Source organism: Physella acuta, unplaced genomic scaffold, assembly GCF_028476545.2.
Source record: "Physella acuta isolate Inbredline_101_S28 unplaced genomic scaffold, ASM2847654v3 ptg001044l, whole genome shotgun sequence".
Lineage (NCBI taxonomy): Eukaryota > Metazoa > Mollusca > Gastropoda > Physidae > Physella > Physella acuta.
The window spans coordinates 91139-106617 of NW_026732561.1; the positions used below are offsets into that span (position 1 = coordinate 91139).

A 15479-nucleotide genomic window follows, 5' to 3' on the forward strand; every position below is an offset into this window, starting at 1 on the left:
TATGTAAAAAAAATATTTCAAGATCGACTAAATTTTATTAAAGGAAACGATCCGAGTTTGTTATTGTTTTTAATTTTCAGAGCATTTAAAAGCTTATTATGATATAGATCTATTTTTATTTTATTGTATAACTGTATTGATCTCCCATTTTATAATTGAATTTTGTAATCTTTTAAAATTAAATTTGAATGACTAATCTACTGTCAAATTAAATAAATCGTTTTTTTAAAAAATTATTATTCTTGCGTTGTCAACGGAGATTATATATTTATTGGAGATTAGTGCAGAAAAAATGGGTCAAATTGAGATTCGCCGTAAACCTGCAAACAAACAATTCACAGACCGACATTGTGAACTAAATAAAATCTTATAAAAACATTGTTAGACTAAAGTTACGTAATACTGCTACACACTGACTTACGTAGACTTACACTGCATTTTATTACAGTTTGTGACCTTATGAACAATTGCAATTTGTTTTGGTTTAAAATATAAAATACATGCTGCGTGAAATTTCCGATCTAAATAATACAGTAATTACATTATGGTTAGACATTTAGGCCCATAATTGTTATACAGATCCAATCACAAACAAAATCTTATAATTTCTATAACGTTTTTTTTTAAAGAAAATCAACGATTCGTGTTTATTTGTAATAGCGGGGAAGATGAGGTAGGAGAGGGGGGGGGGGGGGGGGGGATTTTACGACAACTGTTTGTTTACGTTGGTACGGTTTTCGGTTCTATCATGTGACTGTAATTTTTTATTTGGAGTTCAGTCCGGTTTAACTTGTCACTAAAATGGTAAGTAACGAAATTAAAACTTTTGTTTCTTCTCTATTATTAGAATGTAAATTTGATGTCTATTAATATAAGCTCAGTTTTTCACTGTTATTACTTTTTTAAGTGTTAAACTAAAGCTATTTGTAATAAATTTAACATGGTGAAACAGCTTTTTCAAGTGCTTTTTTTTTTGCGGTCAGACTGACTCAGACTCATCGAGCCTGCGCTGATTTCAGTGATTTGTGGTGTGTGGGCCGTGGGTTAACGAGGGCGGTGTTTCTAAATCTAGCTAGACATAGCATAAATCTAGATCTAGATCTAAAATCTATTCTGTCTAGATTTTAAAAAAATTATTCATGAATCTAGACCGGTCTAGATCTAGATCTAACCAATTAAAAAAAAATAACGGTAGGCCTAACTAAACTAAAGTGTGAAAAGTCGAAAGTAAAGTCAAAGTGCCATAAATACTTTAAAATTAAATAGGCCTAAATAAATATCATAAATTCATAAATTTATTAAAGCCCGAAGCCGAGCATTCAAATCAGATGGTGAGATGAGATAGGCCTACAAAAGTAAAATTTAGTCTATCTATATCTAACTAACTAACTAGATACTAATAGGCCTAATTCAATCAATTATCTACCTATCCAGTAGAGCAGTGTTTCTTCCAGACTTTTTTCTCCGGGGGGGGGGGGGCACTTGAAATTTTCGGGGTGAGGGGGGGCGGTAGACTTTCTTCGGGGGAGGGGGGGGGCGGACACTGTTAAAAGTATATATTTTCTATTAATTATATAAATTTCATTTCGTTCGGGGGAGGGGGGGGGGGGCGGTAAAATTTTTTCGGGGAGGGGGGGGCAAAGCCCCCCCCCCCCCTCAAAGGTGCCTGGAAGAAACTCTGCTCAGAGATTTAGAGAAAGAAAAAAATTAGAAGAGGTACAATTACAGTTAGTACCGAAGTATAGCTCAGTTACAACACTCTCAGACGTCTCAGTAGTTTATAACTAGTCTATATCTAGAACCTAGAATGACCAAGATCTATAGACTATAGGCCTATAGTGCAAGTAGAGTTCACTTGTTTCTGTGACCTCTGCCGCCTTTACTTTCCCTAACGTGGGTTAGGTACCCATCAGAGTTGGGTGGAACTCGAGACTTACAGGTTAGCAGTCCAGCTCTCTACCGCTAGACCACTCCGTCCCCTATCTATATAATACTATATATATATATTAAATATATAATATATAGAATATAGGCTACTAAAGTATAACTGTAGTAGCCTACTTACTCTTAGGACAGGCCTATAATCTATTTTTAAATTTTAACAATCTAGACCAGGGGTCTCGAAACTACAGCACGCGGGCCGGATGCGGCCCGCGAAGTCCTCTCATCCGGCCCACGGAGATCTTTTTGTCTAAGGAAAAATCGTTTGTTGGTGATGGTTGAGGACCTTTGCCCAGAGAAATCAAAGACATGCCTGGAAGAAACTGGCCCCCAAACTGAAATTCGATAGTTAATGTGGCCCTCGGTCTAAAAAGTTTGGAGACCCCTGATCTAGACCTAACTACAAACTAGACAGAGAGGAGTGTCTTTTAGAGTTAGTTTTAGATCTAGTAGAATCTAGGACCCTACAATGCCCTACATGAAATCTACAACTACTATTTTAGTCTCAACAACTCTACACTAGACCTACAATCTAGCTGCCGGCAGCAAAATAGACTAAATAAAGTTTAATGTTACGGTATGATTTTTAAGCCTGTCATCTTGTTATATTCTGTTATAAATTAGTATGACTTCTGATTCAATGGTCCAGGCTACTTTTGGTTTCTGAAAATTGGGGTGGGGGGGGGGGTTTATCTGTAAAAAGCTCATTGTTAAATAAATGCAAGACCTTAAAACACTTAAAACAGTTTTATACCAGAAAATCTTTTGAATTTTTTTTTTCTGGTTTGAAGAAAGTACTTTGATTTTAAAACAAAGTGGCTTCAGTAATATAAGTTTTTGTGAATGCTGATTGAGGAAATTATCAATAAAGTAATATAGGTTAACTTGTTTTGACTTTTTGATAGTAGGCCTACTGTTTTACTACAATAAAAACAAACTTAGATATGCATATTACTAATTATATTTAGAGTGCATTTTTTTAGTGATGTATATTTTGATAATAGTTGATTATATATAAAACAGGAAACAAAAAGTTATAAAAGCAAAATCGTTTAATATAAATTTAAGTGGACAGCTTGCCTGTTTTTCTGGATTTTAGATGGCCTTTAATTGAGTTACTAAATATTGAAAAAAACTAACTTGTCCAAATATAAAGATGGGTCTTAAATTTGGTGATTGGTAAGTTGTTATTGATATTATGATATACACCTACTTGGCAATGGATGAGGTTAAATTAGGAAATTTTTAAACTTAATTTTTAAAAATTTAATGAGACAGGCTATTAATTTATATTTTTTAATGAACAATTAATGTATCAGGAGTGTCTGTATGCATTCCCCTCCCCTTTAGTGAAATTATTGATTGAAAAATCTGAACTTAAAATTCTGCACCAATAAGGAAAAATGCACTGTCATTGCAGTGCTGGTGGGGGGGGGGGGGGGAGGTGCAGTGCCTATGTATTATTGTAGGTCCACTTCACATGTGAAGCTACTGATGAAGTAGGACATAACATTTTTGTTTTTAAATGAAGTCTGTCAAGATATCTCTTGTTCATAATTGTGTATTTTATTTAATATGTGAAATAGATATGTAATATATATTGAATTATATAGGCCTAAATTTTTTCAAAGATATGTTTGATTTTCATTAATTCTCCAGTGATTATCTAATTATCTAGAATTTGTTGGTGTGGTTTAAAACATATTTCAATGTGAGAAAAAGAAATTTTTACAGTAAGGCTGTAATGTGCAGCATTGCATGCATGTTCACGAACTAATTTATATGGTACAATCTGAACTTTAACCTAGAATTCCTCTTTACTTTACAAAAACTTCTCTTTTTACAGTTTACTTCTTTACATGCATGATGCTTGTTTTATTTGTTCTCGTCTTTGACTAGTGTGTTTTGTGACTGAGGCAGGCATATGACAATAGCTACAGGTTGCTTGTATGCACACTCACATAAGCTATTTATTTTTGTGACATACAACTCAGAGAGATTAGATAAAGTGTTGGTGTTGCTATGCCTAATCTTTAAACAGAAATATTTTGTTACAATTAATTTAATTGATGATGTCATTTGGTTAAACTTTGTTTAAAATGCAATGAAATCACCATCTGAATTCATTAAGGATAATCTCATTTTTCTGTAGCAAAAATTGTGTATTCTGTTTACTTGAGTTAAAAAAAAAAAATTAAAATATCAGAAAACGGATTTACATTTGACAAAACTGAAAAAGTATGGGAGACCTAGTAAGGCAGTATCATAATGTAAGTAATTAATTAATTTTAAGAAAATAATTCATTTTCTCAAAAAATTTATACATCATTGAAATGTACACTTTTGTTTTTTAAAAGTCAGTTTGTTTTATTAAGACTAAAATACATTTTACTAACTCATTATGTTTAATAACTTATTTTAAAAATACTTAAAAAAAAAAAATCTCATTGGATCAAATATTAATTAAAAAATTATTTCTATTATTATGTTATTTTCCTGACTGAATTTGATGGTATCACTATCTTAACAAGGCTAATTTAAAGACTTGCTCATTATCAAATCTCTACCTTGTAAATGTCCTGACTAAAACCACATGTAAATGTCCTAACAAAAAACTTGACGGAACTTCCACAAAATATCTAACAAGTTTTCTTTTTTGCCCTTTTTATTGGCTATTGTAAGCCAAAGCTAGAGATTGTTTTTTCAATTTTTTTTCAATATATTCCCACTCTGCATTATGACTTTACTTTGAAGTAATTTTAAACATTTAAAATGGTGAGTACAGTAGCCTAATTATTATTTCAATTACTGTTAACATTTTTACAATTTTGGTATAAAGTAGAAATGTTTTTAAAAATGTACCAAAAACCTTTTAAATGCACTAAAAAACCCTTCACAGATGAAAATCTGAATTCTAATATATAAAAGCCAATGTGCGCACTTCACTCTCTCTCTCTCTCTCTTAGCAAAATATTTTCACCGGATATCCCGTCAGAATCTTCAGCGATATATGGAGAACTTTATACGGACTTTTGTTGAAAATAATATGGTAGATGCTTTAAATGTATAACAACAATTTTATTTAAAGAAGAAAAATAAAAAAATAAAGGCGTATTCGAATGTAGAAAAATAGTTTTAATTATGCAACAGGAAAAGCGCTTATAGTTGTGAAAAAGAATGCATAAAACAGTGTGGTGATGTAATGTGTATGAAAGGTGAATATGTGGAACGGATCACTGCGTGTGTGTATGTATCATGTAGTGAGACGCGGGGCCGGGTGTGTTGATGTGTATGTTGTTGTACGGAGTGAACAAGGGTACAAGTGAAGCGACTGGTCGGGTGACAGTGGCTGTGTTGTGAGCGGTAGAAAGGTGGTGTGTAGGAATGAATAGGGGCGAGAGTTGAAGGTTGAGTGTGGAAGCAAGGAGGTTGATTTTGGGACTGGAGGACGGGAGATAGAGAAATAAAGAATACTGTATCGTGTTGTGCATTCTTTGAGATCCTGACACCCTCACTGACAGTAGCGTCACTAATGTTTATACATTAACTAATGATGTCATCTGCAGTGTTTAGAATAAAAAGAAATGAACTATTTCATTCAAATTTGATTGAGATCTACATACGCTATGAAATGTACACAATACAATTTTTCCGGGCCTAAACTTATAAAATTTATTTTATCTATTTGGATTCTAGATCTAGAGATTCTAGACTAGATCTAGATGAAATCTATGCAAAAACTAGACGTAGATGCTAAGTCGCTAAGATCTAGATTTAGACTATCTACTCTAGAATCTGTTCCAAAAATGAAATTATCTTTTAAACTATTTCAGGCCTTAATTGTTTATAGAAATCTTTGTTTGTTTAGCTATGGAACTGGCTATTTTGGGTTACAAAAATTAATTTGAAAGAATAGGCATATTCATGTAAGTTAAGTTTTTTTAGATACGTCTTTCATTCTCCCTGTTTTATAAGGTGCATAAATAGCTGAGATGATATTGTACTTAATACCACGCAGGTGGTGCGTGAACAAGACACACCAAGTCAAACATAATATTTTATTTTTTTTTATATGTGAATCTTCCAATTTTAGACTATAAAGAAAGGAATTATTTCATTCAAATTTGATTTAGATCTAGATCTATAGATCTACTCATCAAGACGTACTCAATGAAAAATATACAATTTTATCGGTCAAACTAATACAAATTACTTAAAAACAACATAATGACCATTGAATAGCCAGATTTTTAACGGAATCATTTAAGTCACTTAATCAGTGTGTGCCTGTGTTATGTTAAATGTGTCAGATTTTTAGCTAATTAGTTATTATTTTTGCTTTGTCACTAATATCGTTCAGCGTGTAGTAAAGCACATTGCGTTTTGACCAATAACTATTTCATAAATTATTTTTCTCAAACAAGTACATTTTAAAAAATATATAGGCCTATAATTCATGTGAATTTCTAGAATATTCAAATGGAAATCATCTCACTACAATTAATGGCTAATTATTTTACTTTTATAGCTAAAAAAAACCCTCATGTTTGTTTATTAATTTTTAGTGGATTTAAAAGCTGGTCATTAGAAATGTTTTTTTTTGGGAAAGAATAGCCAACTATATTTAAGTAGGTAGTTAGTGGATCATCTCAAATTATACCCATACTTCTCTACAAAGGTTTTTAAATTAGCCAACAAAAGAAGTGTATTAAGAGTTCAACTGGTTATTAATTCTGTTTTTTAAGTACTTGAAGTGTGTTTACTTAACTGATAACACACAGCTGTGCATTTAATGTCTGAGCTAATCACATGAATGGGGTAACTATAACAATGCTATAAATAACATCACATGTTTGGAGTCATGTGACTGCAGGTCTAATGTAGGTCAACTTAAAAATAAAGCTTATCCTTGTGATGTAATAAATGGTTTCTTGAAGTCCATTAACTAAGTACATGTTTTTTTAATGGGTATCCTGCATGTCTTGATTATCATTTTTGTGGATGATTAGACCATGGCTGGGTAAAATAAAAAAAAACATGGATTAACACCACCTTTCTACATATTCTATTTGAAAAAAAAATAACTACAACTTATGCATCAAATTTTTTTTTTAGGCCAGTTGTTTTTGTTTTTAGGTGATGTCCCTAACATACATCACATTCCTAGTGGGAAGAAGGGTTTGGAGTTTTATAATGCTGTGAACTTTAGCCGTTCGTTTGCTTTTTAAAAAAATTCTATTTGAACGTGTTTAAAGGGTGTGGTGTGACATACTTTTAAGGGTGGGGTCTGGCTTGTGCCATACTTTTAGGGGTGGGGTCTGGCTTGTGATATACTTTTAGGGGTGGGGTCTGGCTTGTTGCTACGATGTATGAAGTTAAGAAATGTCATTTTTGTATGACCTCGTTAGTCCTAACAGCATCCTTGCATGAAATGTGTTTCTTCCCTAAAAAGTAATTATTTCCCCTTATGAGATGAGTTTTCCCCCTTTGTATTTCAGGCTGGTGGTGGTGAAAAGAAAGAACTCTTGTACAAAATTTTGGTGATTGGGGAGCTGGGTACAGGGAAGACAAGTATCATCAAGAGATATGTTCATGCCTTCTTCTCTCAACACTATAGAGCCACGGTAGGTCATCTTTTGTGTAGCTACTGTCTTGTAGGCTACCTTTTGTGTAGCCACTGTCTTGTAGGCTACCTTTTGTTTTATGTAGCCACTGTCTTGAGCCACGGTAGGTCATCTTTTGTGTAGCATATGTCTTGTAGGTTACCTTTTGTGTAGCCACTGTCTTGTTGGCTACCTTTTGTGTAGCCACTGTCTTTTAGGGTACCTTTTGTGTTGGCTACCTTTTATGTAGCCACTGTCTTGTAGGCTACCTTTTTTATGTAGCCACTGTCTTGTAGGCTACCTTTTGTGTAGCCAATGTCTTATAGGTTATGTATAGTGCTGCTGTTTTGTAATTGTAGACAAAATTTTACTTTAATAACCTCTGTTGGTTCAGTGTATTTTTCTAATAAATAGGTCAGTAGACATTTTGTGAAGCCAGTGTTTGAGCCATGACTGGTTTATTAAATTGAGAACTTAGTACTGCTCTGTTGGATCCTGTCTGTGTCCTACTGTGTCCTGTCCTACCTGTAGGTCCTACTGTGTGAGGTCCTACCTGTATGTGCTACCGTGTCAGGTTAATACATGAACATTTGTCCACAGATTGGTGTAGACTTTGCCCTGAAAGTTCTCAACTGGGATGCTGACACATTGATACGTCTACAGCTGTGGGATATAGCAGGTATGTCATGGTGTGGGGGTGTGTGGTGTCATGGTGTGGGGTGGTGTGGGGATATTGTTGCGTGTACACTGTACTGTCAGCAGGTGTGTGGTGTCCTGGTGTGGGGTGTCTGATACGTCTACAGCTGTGGGATATAGCAGGTATGTCATGGTGTGGGGTGTCTGATACGTCTACAGCTGTGGGATATAGCAGGTATGTCATGGTGTGGGGTGTCTGATACGTCTACAGCTGTGGGATATAGCAGGTATGTCATGGTGTGGGGTGTCTGATACGTCTACAGCTGTGGGATATAGCAGGTATGTCATGGTGTGGGGTGTCTGATACGTCTACAGCTGTGGGATATAGCAGGTATGTCATGGTGTGGGGTGGTGTGTCTCCTGTGTGGGGGTGTTGTGTGGGGTGTCTGATGTGGGAATCATGTTTGCAATGTGTTAACAAAATCTTGCAAGACAATGCTTACAATGTCTCAAATCATCCAGAAATATGTTATTGTTTATATATCTTTGTTCACATTTTGACCTGAGCAGACTGTGGGGTGGGGGGGGGGGGGGTAAGTGAAGGAGGATTAAACTTATTAGGATATCATACAAGGATGAGCCTTCAGAACAGAGTAGCCCAGGTTTGAGGTGGATTCAAAGCTTGAGCCTTTTTTTTTAATTTCAGGGCAGGAAAGGTTTGGGAACATGACCAGAGTTTACTACAAGGAAGCTGTTGGTGCCTTTGTTGTTTTTGATGTGACGAGGGCGTCGACGTTTGACGCCGTGACAAAATGGAAGGGAGACTTGGACAACAAGGTCCAGTTGGCTGATGGATCCCCTGTCCCCTGCGTCTTGTTAGCCAATAAAGTAAGTTTGGTCTTAGCCAATAAAGTAAGTTTGGTCTTAGCCAATAAAGTAAGTTTGTGTTAGCCAATAAAGTAAGTTTGTGTTAGCCAATAAAGTAAGTTTGTGTTAGCCAATAAAGTAAGTTTGTGTTAGCCAATAAAGTAAGTTTGTGTTAGCCAATAAAGTAAGTTTGTGTTAGCCAATAAAGTAAGTTTGTGTTAGCCAATAAAGTAAGTTTGTGTTAGCCAATAAAGTAAGTTTGTGTTAGCCAATAAAGTAAGTTTGTGTTAGCCAATAAAGTAAGTTTGTGTTAGCCAATAAAGTAAGTTTGTGTTAGCCAATAAAGTAAGTTTGTGTTAGCCAATAAAGTAAGTTTGTGTTAGCCAATAAAGTAAGTTTGTGTTAGCCAATAAAGTAAGTTTGTGTTAGCCAATAAAGTAAGTTTGTGTTAGCCAATAAAGTAAGTTTGTGTTAGCCAATAAAGTAAGTTTGTGTTAGCCAATAAAGTAAGTTTGTGTTAGCCAATAAAGTAAGTTTGTGTTAGCCAATAAAGTAAGTTTGGTCTTAGCCAATAAAGTAAGTCTTAGGTAATAAAGTTTGTGACAGCTAATTTATTATGGTCAATCTAAAAATAAATAATTTGTTTCAGTGTGGCCAATTAAAATTTGTTTCAGTGCGATCAAGCCAAAGAAGGTCTAGTAAAATATAAAACTTGTTTCAGTGTGATCAAGCCAAAGAAGGTCTAGTAACATAAATAATTTGTTTCAGTGTGATCAAGTAAAATAAAAAATTTGTTTCAGTGCGATCAAGCCAAAGAAGGTCTAGTAACATAAATAATTTGTTTCAGTGTGATCAAGTAAAATAAAAAATTTGTTTCAGTGCGATCAAGTAAAATAAAAAATTTGTTTCAGTGCGATCAAGCCAAAGAAGGTCTAGTCAACAACACATCCCAGATGGATGAGTTCTGTAAAGAGAAGGGCTTCATCGGCTGGTTTGAGACCTCGGCCAAAGAAAACATCAACATTGATGAGGCCGGCAGGTTTTTAGTTACCAAGGTAAGGTTTCTTTCTTTTGATCAGAGTTTTAGTTTTTTAGTTACCAAGGTAAGTTTTGTTTCTTATACTGTTGTATATAAGTTTTAGTTTTTTAGTTACCAAGGTAAGTTTTCTTTCTTTTACTATTGGACCTAAGTTTTAATTGGGTTGATTTAATTAAAACTTTTACAGAAATAATTCTCACACTTCATAGATAACCCATTTTATTGCTTTTGATTTAATTTTTTTTTAAATTTAGATATTTATTTAATCCCTAGATCCTAGAAAAACATCATTAACCCCCTACATCCTAGAGAAAGATTTTGTTACATTTTTGTCTTCCCTACATAACTTAAACACTCTTGATCCTGGAGAAATATTTTTATTATTGTCTACCCTTCAATGTGCAAAACTTTAACCCCTTAGATCCTGGAGAAAGATCTTTATTCTTGTCTACCCTACTTTAACCCCTTAGATCCTGGAGAAATATCTTTATTCTTGTCTACCCTACTTTAACCCCTTAGATCCTGGAGATATATTTTTATTCTTGTCTACCCTACTTTAACCCCTTAGATCCTGGAGAAAGATCTTTATTCTTGTCTACCCTACTTTAACCCCTTAGATCCTGGAGAAAGATTTTATTATAGTCTACCCTACAATGTACAAAACTTTAACCCCTTAGATCCTGGAGAAAGATCGGGCCAACAAGCTGGGAGAGGAGGAGCGACGCAGGGACCTTGTTGACATTGACTCGCCCGACCCCTCCACCAGACAGGACAAGAAGTTTCGATGTTGCTGACACTAGTCATTTTAGACTTTTTTTTCTACGGATTGGGCCACTGAATATTACTTTTGGGTCACTCCTCTTGCGATTCAAACTTGTGACAGAAAATCTTTTAAACAGCTGCATTACCTGGAAACTAAATAACATTTTTAAACAGAAAAACTTTTTGAACCGCCTGGTGCTAGATTACTTTAGTAAGATGAAAATTAAATGTTTTGATAGTGTAATCAACTTTTTATGTGATGGTTATAGCAGCAATGGTGGTGTAGAGGTTCTAAGAAATAATTTAACAAAAGTCTATTTAAACACCTAACAGACGAGGCACATATAGAATAATAAATAACCTTATTAGGTTACAATTATTTACACAATTTTCATAGCTATGTATAGTAACTAATGTATATTTTCATTCAAATAATATATTATTCCGCATTTTGTTTTTCATTTAAAAATTGGGTGCATCCGTTACTTGTGTAAATAGTGGTTCATCTATTTACCACAATAGTGGTTCATCTATTTACCACAAACTGTTACTCCCACATAACCAGCTATGATGAGTTTGTTGTGTATTTCTTGACTCTTTAGCATAATCAAAAGTTATCGTTAATATTGTGATAAAAGGTTGATTTGTTTTTGTGATTTCTGCATTTCATCTTTATCCATAGATTTTACTATCTGTTCTAAATTTTGATCCGTGGATATTATCATCTGCCTACATTTTTTTACATCCATAGATATTACAATCTTACCTAAATTTTGATCCATAGATATTAATTTCTGCCCACATTTTCCTGAGTTGCACAGGTCGTCGACCATGTGTGTAGACTGTGTGTGTATGTTGTGTATGTATGTCATGTGTGTGTATGTCATGTGTGTATGTCGTGTTGATGCCAATTAAACCCAGATATGTTTCACCAACTGTGGGAGCCTTGATAAAAATATTTGGCGGACAAGATTTTAATCATCATTAAAAGTCATGTCATAGGTCATAGTTTTGACATCTTGTTGTATCTGTGACTCTGACATGTCATATGTCACAGTTTTGACATCTTGTTGTATCTGTGACCCTGACATGTCATATGTCACAGTTTTGACATCTTGTTGTATCTGTGACCCTAACATGTCATATGTCACAGTTTTGACATCTTGTTGTATCAGTTACCCTGACATGTCATATGTCACAGTTTTGACATCCTGTTGTATCTGTGACTGCAGTCATTACATCTCTAGATGAAAAAATACTCTAATAATTGAAATGCTTTTGCTCATCAATATTTCATTGTCTTACAAACTTGTTGTACAAGTTTTGGTCGTCTTGTTACATTTTGAAAAATATGAAATAACATTTAGCATGTTGATTTTATTAACACTTTTTTTTTTTTTTTTTTACAAATTTTACAAATAATTGGTTTGTGACTCATCAAGTAGGTTGCAAATTTTTTTCACAATGGCTGCAAACAATGTCCTGTATCATTCTTTTTCTTATTATAAAACATGGTGTTACAGGAATTTTTGTCACTAAAAAATTTGTCAATCATTTTTATTTAGATTTACTGATTATGTGAAATGTATTGCCTTTGTATGTGAAATTACTGATTTTTATGGGGAATCTATTTTGAAAAACCAGCCTTTTGTACAAAATAGTTATAATTGTTCCATGTCAACTCTATCATTTCTTGTTTTGTTTAGGCCATCAGCTATTTAAAAAACTGTTCTCGTGTGATTTTAAGCAGACTTGTGACATTTCAGTTGAACAATGTTTGAAATAATTCATCCAAGCCTGGACCATTGTGTGGCTAGACTTGACTGGCCCATTGTATGGCTAGACTTGACTGGACCATTGTGTGGCTAGACTTGACTGGACCATTGTGTGGCTAGACTTGACTGGACCATTGTGTGGCTAGACTTGACTGGACCATTGTGTGGCTAGACTTGACTGGACCATTGTGTGGCTAGACTTGACCTGAACTGTTTGGAGACTTCTGGGAACTACTTACTCTTGTTGTGTATTGTGATCTGGTGTTATCCTCAAGGTCACATGCCGTTGTTTGTGTTGATGCCTCAAGGTCACATGCTGTTGATGTTTGTGTTGATAAACAGACAGTTGCCATATCTCTTGATCTTTTTATACCAACTTTGTTGCAAATTTGTTGCATATTACAGCCATCTTGTCAAAAGCCCTGTGTTATATTCTCTCTTAGTGTGATTGCTGACGTACCATTCTTTCAATGAAGTTTTCTTTTGGTAGTTGACTGATGCTGGTATCAGACTCTAGGCTAATCTAATGTTTTATTACTGGAATGAAAATGTTACTTTTGTTACAGGAATGAAAATGTTACTGGAACATGTTTTGATAAACTAGTTTGATTTGATGCTTGTGTTTTTTATTCCCTTACAGATGTCTAGTCTTACCTTTTCTATTTCTTTATCAGATTTCTATTTATACATTTTACATTTACAGAAAACAATATGCATTGCAATGAAATGAATTATGTATAGCATTATTGTATGTTTGTCAAATATTTTGGTCAGAAACTGAGTTTTGATGAGGGTTGTGTTATGTATTGAGCTAGGCTCTATTTTTTGTTGTTTAATATATTGTACTCTAATATTAGACAATCTTGTAGAAGTTGCTTCATTTAATTTTTCATGTATTTTATTTTTGCATTTTTTCCCTGACCACTGACTAGAGAAAAACACATGGCTGGCTGAAAATCTGAGCTATCTTAATTTAAAATAATAATTTTAGTTAAAAACTCAAAATGATTTAAGTCTATGGGGAGTACTCAATCGTGTCTATTAATATTTTAAAAAAAAATCGTTTATTAACTTAGTCAGTCATCAGTGTCAGTCAGAACAGAACTTAAACTTTATTCTAAGCTAAATCAACAGCCATTCTTATCTTTGAAAACTGACGTCTTGCTTTACACTTTAAACTAATCCATCTCATTTGTTTTAAGCTGTTGCGATGTAATATTTGTGTTTGTAAACATCCAGCATTACACCTGTGTTACAGGTAGAACATGTTTTGATTCTGAAAGCAAGAAAATGTCTGTGTTGTTTCTACTGACTTGACTGGTGAAAGTTTTTCATAGAACTAGAGCTGGGCTAGTCTCTCACAGGATAACATTTCACTTGTGATGTGAGCTGATTGTAAAATATCTTCAATCCTTGCCCAAGTCCTGCACATGATTGAAATGATTGACGCATCAAACTTTTTTGCCGAGTACTTCTAGAACTTAAAATTGAGAGAATTCATGAATAATTATGTAGCATGCATGTCTTTGGTGACTCAAGTTAGCTGTGACTAATTTGGTGACTTTAGTTAGCTGTGACTAATCAAGTCAAAAAAATGTCCATTTAATTGAAGTATTAGTGTAAATTTCAGGCATTAGATTTTTTTTTACCCCATAATGTGAATTATAAACTACAATTATTATACACTTGTTGAAGTCTTTTTGTATACATTTGAAATTTTACAGTTACGCGATCATACAACGTAATAATATGCATATCTTTATTCTCTTACACATTTTCCCAAGAAAACTTTAATTCTTTCTGTGCTTAAAAGGTGATGTTAAATTTGTGAGAAGAAACATTATTTTTCGGATTATTATTTTTAATTTCTAAATGTGCTTTTTTTTAAAAATTTTCTTTTGTCTATGGCCGTATGGTGTATATGGTGTTTAGTGACTGGATAGTTCTAACAATTTGGTTGATTAGACTTGTACAATTTTTATCAATAACAGTAAAGTTTGATTGGTTCATTCATTATTTATCAATACTAGTAAAGTTTGATTAATTGACACCTGGCATAATTAGGTGTGGACAAATCCAGAGTTTTGACTTGCTGGTCAAACACACAACACGTGGTGCTAACCCATAACATCAGGTGCTATAACTCACTGGTCAACTCTCTCATCAGGTGCAGTAACTCTGTCCTCACCAACTTAATGCCAATACAGGCCTCAACGTTCAAAATTTTCGTGAGAAAAACCAATGTTTCTATATTTAACTCTCAGCTTGAATGTGACAAATTCATGTTTCACATGTTGTCAATGATTGTGAACTTGTTTGATTCAAATTGTATCAGCTGTTCTTGAACTCAAGTATTCCAATTGTTATTTTTAGAACTTTTTCAACTAACTGTTGATTACATATGAGGTACATTGTTTAAAGTTTTCCTACCTTCTGACATGTTACCTATTTGTTTACCATGTTAAGTCATCTAATGATGTTTGAACTGTTTGTTTACTTTGACTAGAACAAGACTCGGTTAAATTTGACTTGTTCAATTTGACCTGTTAACTTTGACCTGTTAACTTTGACCTGTTAACTTTGACTTGTATGGATGTATTACAGAGAAGTATTGATGAACTACACTAATTTTTATACCATTTTTTATGATTTGTACTTGGATGGTACTGCTCAGAATAAACCAATATACTCTAGCGCATGTTTTGTTCAATCTTTACCATGGTTGTCCCACATCATTTGGTCACCATCATTGATGGTGGTCTGTTTGTTGGTCTGGTGGTGGTGTTAGGTTTAAGAAGAGCTGAAATAAATTTGGGATTACAGAAAAATAAAATATTATATAAAATTTGCTCATTA

The 15479-nt window shown here is 33.8% G+C and overlaps 1 protein-coding gene across 3 annotated transcripts; it reads left to right on the forward strand.

Annotated features, from left to right (window-relative positions):
• Positions 1-721: 721 nt before the first annotated feature.
• On the forward strand, positions 722-15317 carry LOC131954961 (ras-related protein Rab-32). Of its 3 annotated transcripts, none has more exons than XM_059318811.1 (6): positions 722-804; positions 7440-7565; positions 8145-8223; positions 8887-9068; positions 9959-10102; positions 10764-15317. In XM_059318811.1, exons 1-6 carry the CDS (start codon positions 802-804, stop codon positions 10878-10880), a joined length of 651 nt encoding a protein of 216 aa, XP_059174794.1. In that variant the 5' UTR covers positions 722-801; the 3' UTR covers positions 10881-15317. The 3 variants fall into 3 exon arrangements, with proteins under 3 accessions (XP_059174794.1, XP_059174795.1, XP_059174793.1); XM_059318812.1 differs by lacking the exons at positions 722-804; positions 10764-15317 and adding exons at positions 3666-4211; positions 10508-10757; XM_059318810.1 differs by lacking the exon at positions 722-804 and adding an exon at positions 3689-4211.
• The last annotated feature ends 162 nt before the right edge of the window (positions 15318-15479 follow it).

What these genes read in the sequence shown, in the direction of transcription:
- LOC131954961 (XM_059318810.1), top strand. Translation starts at nt 4,182, where the DNA reads ATGGGAGACCTAGTAAGGCAGTATCATAAT. An exon ending in TAGTAAGGCAGTATCATAAT is followed by an intron (nt 4,212 to 7,439) that starts GTAAGTAATTAA and finishes TTTGTATTTCAG; the next exon opens with GCTGGTGGTGGTGAAAAGAA. An exon ending in GCAGGTTTTTAGTTACCAAG is followed by an intron (nt 10,103 to 10,763) that starts GTAAGGTTTCTT and finishes TTAACCCCTTAG; the next exon opens with ATCCTGGAGAAAGATCGGGC.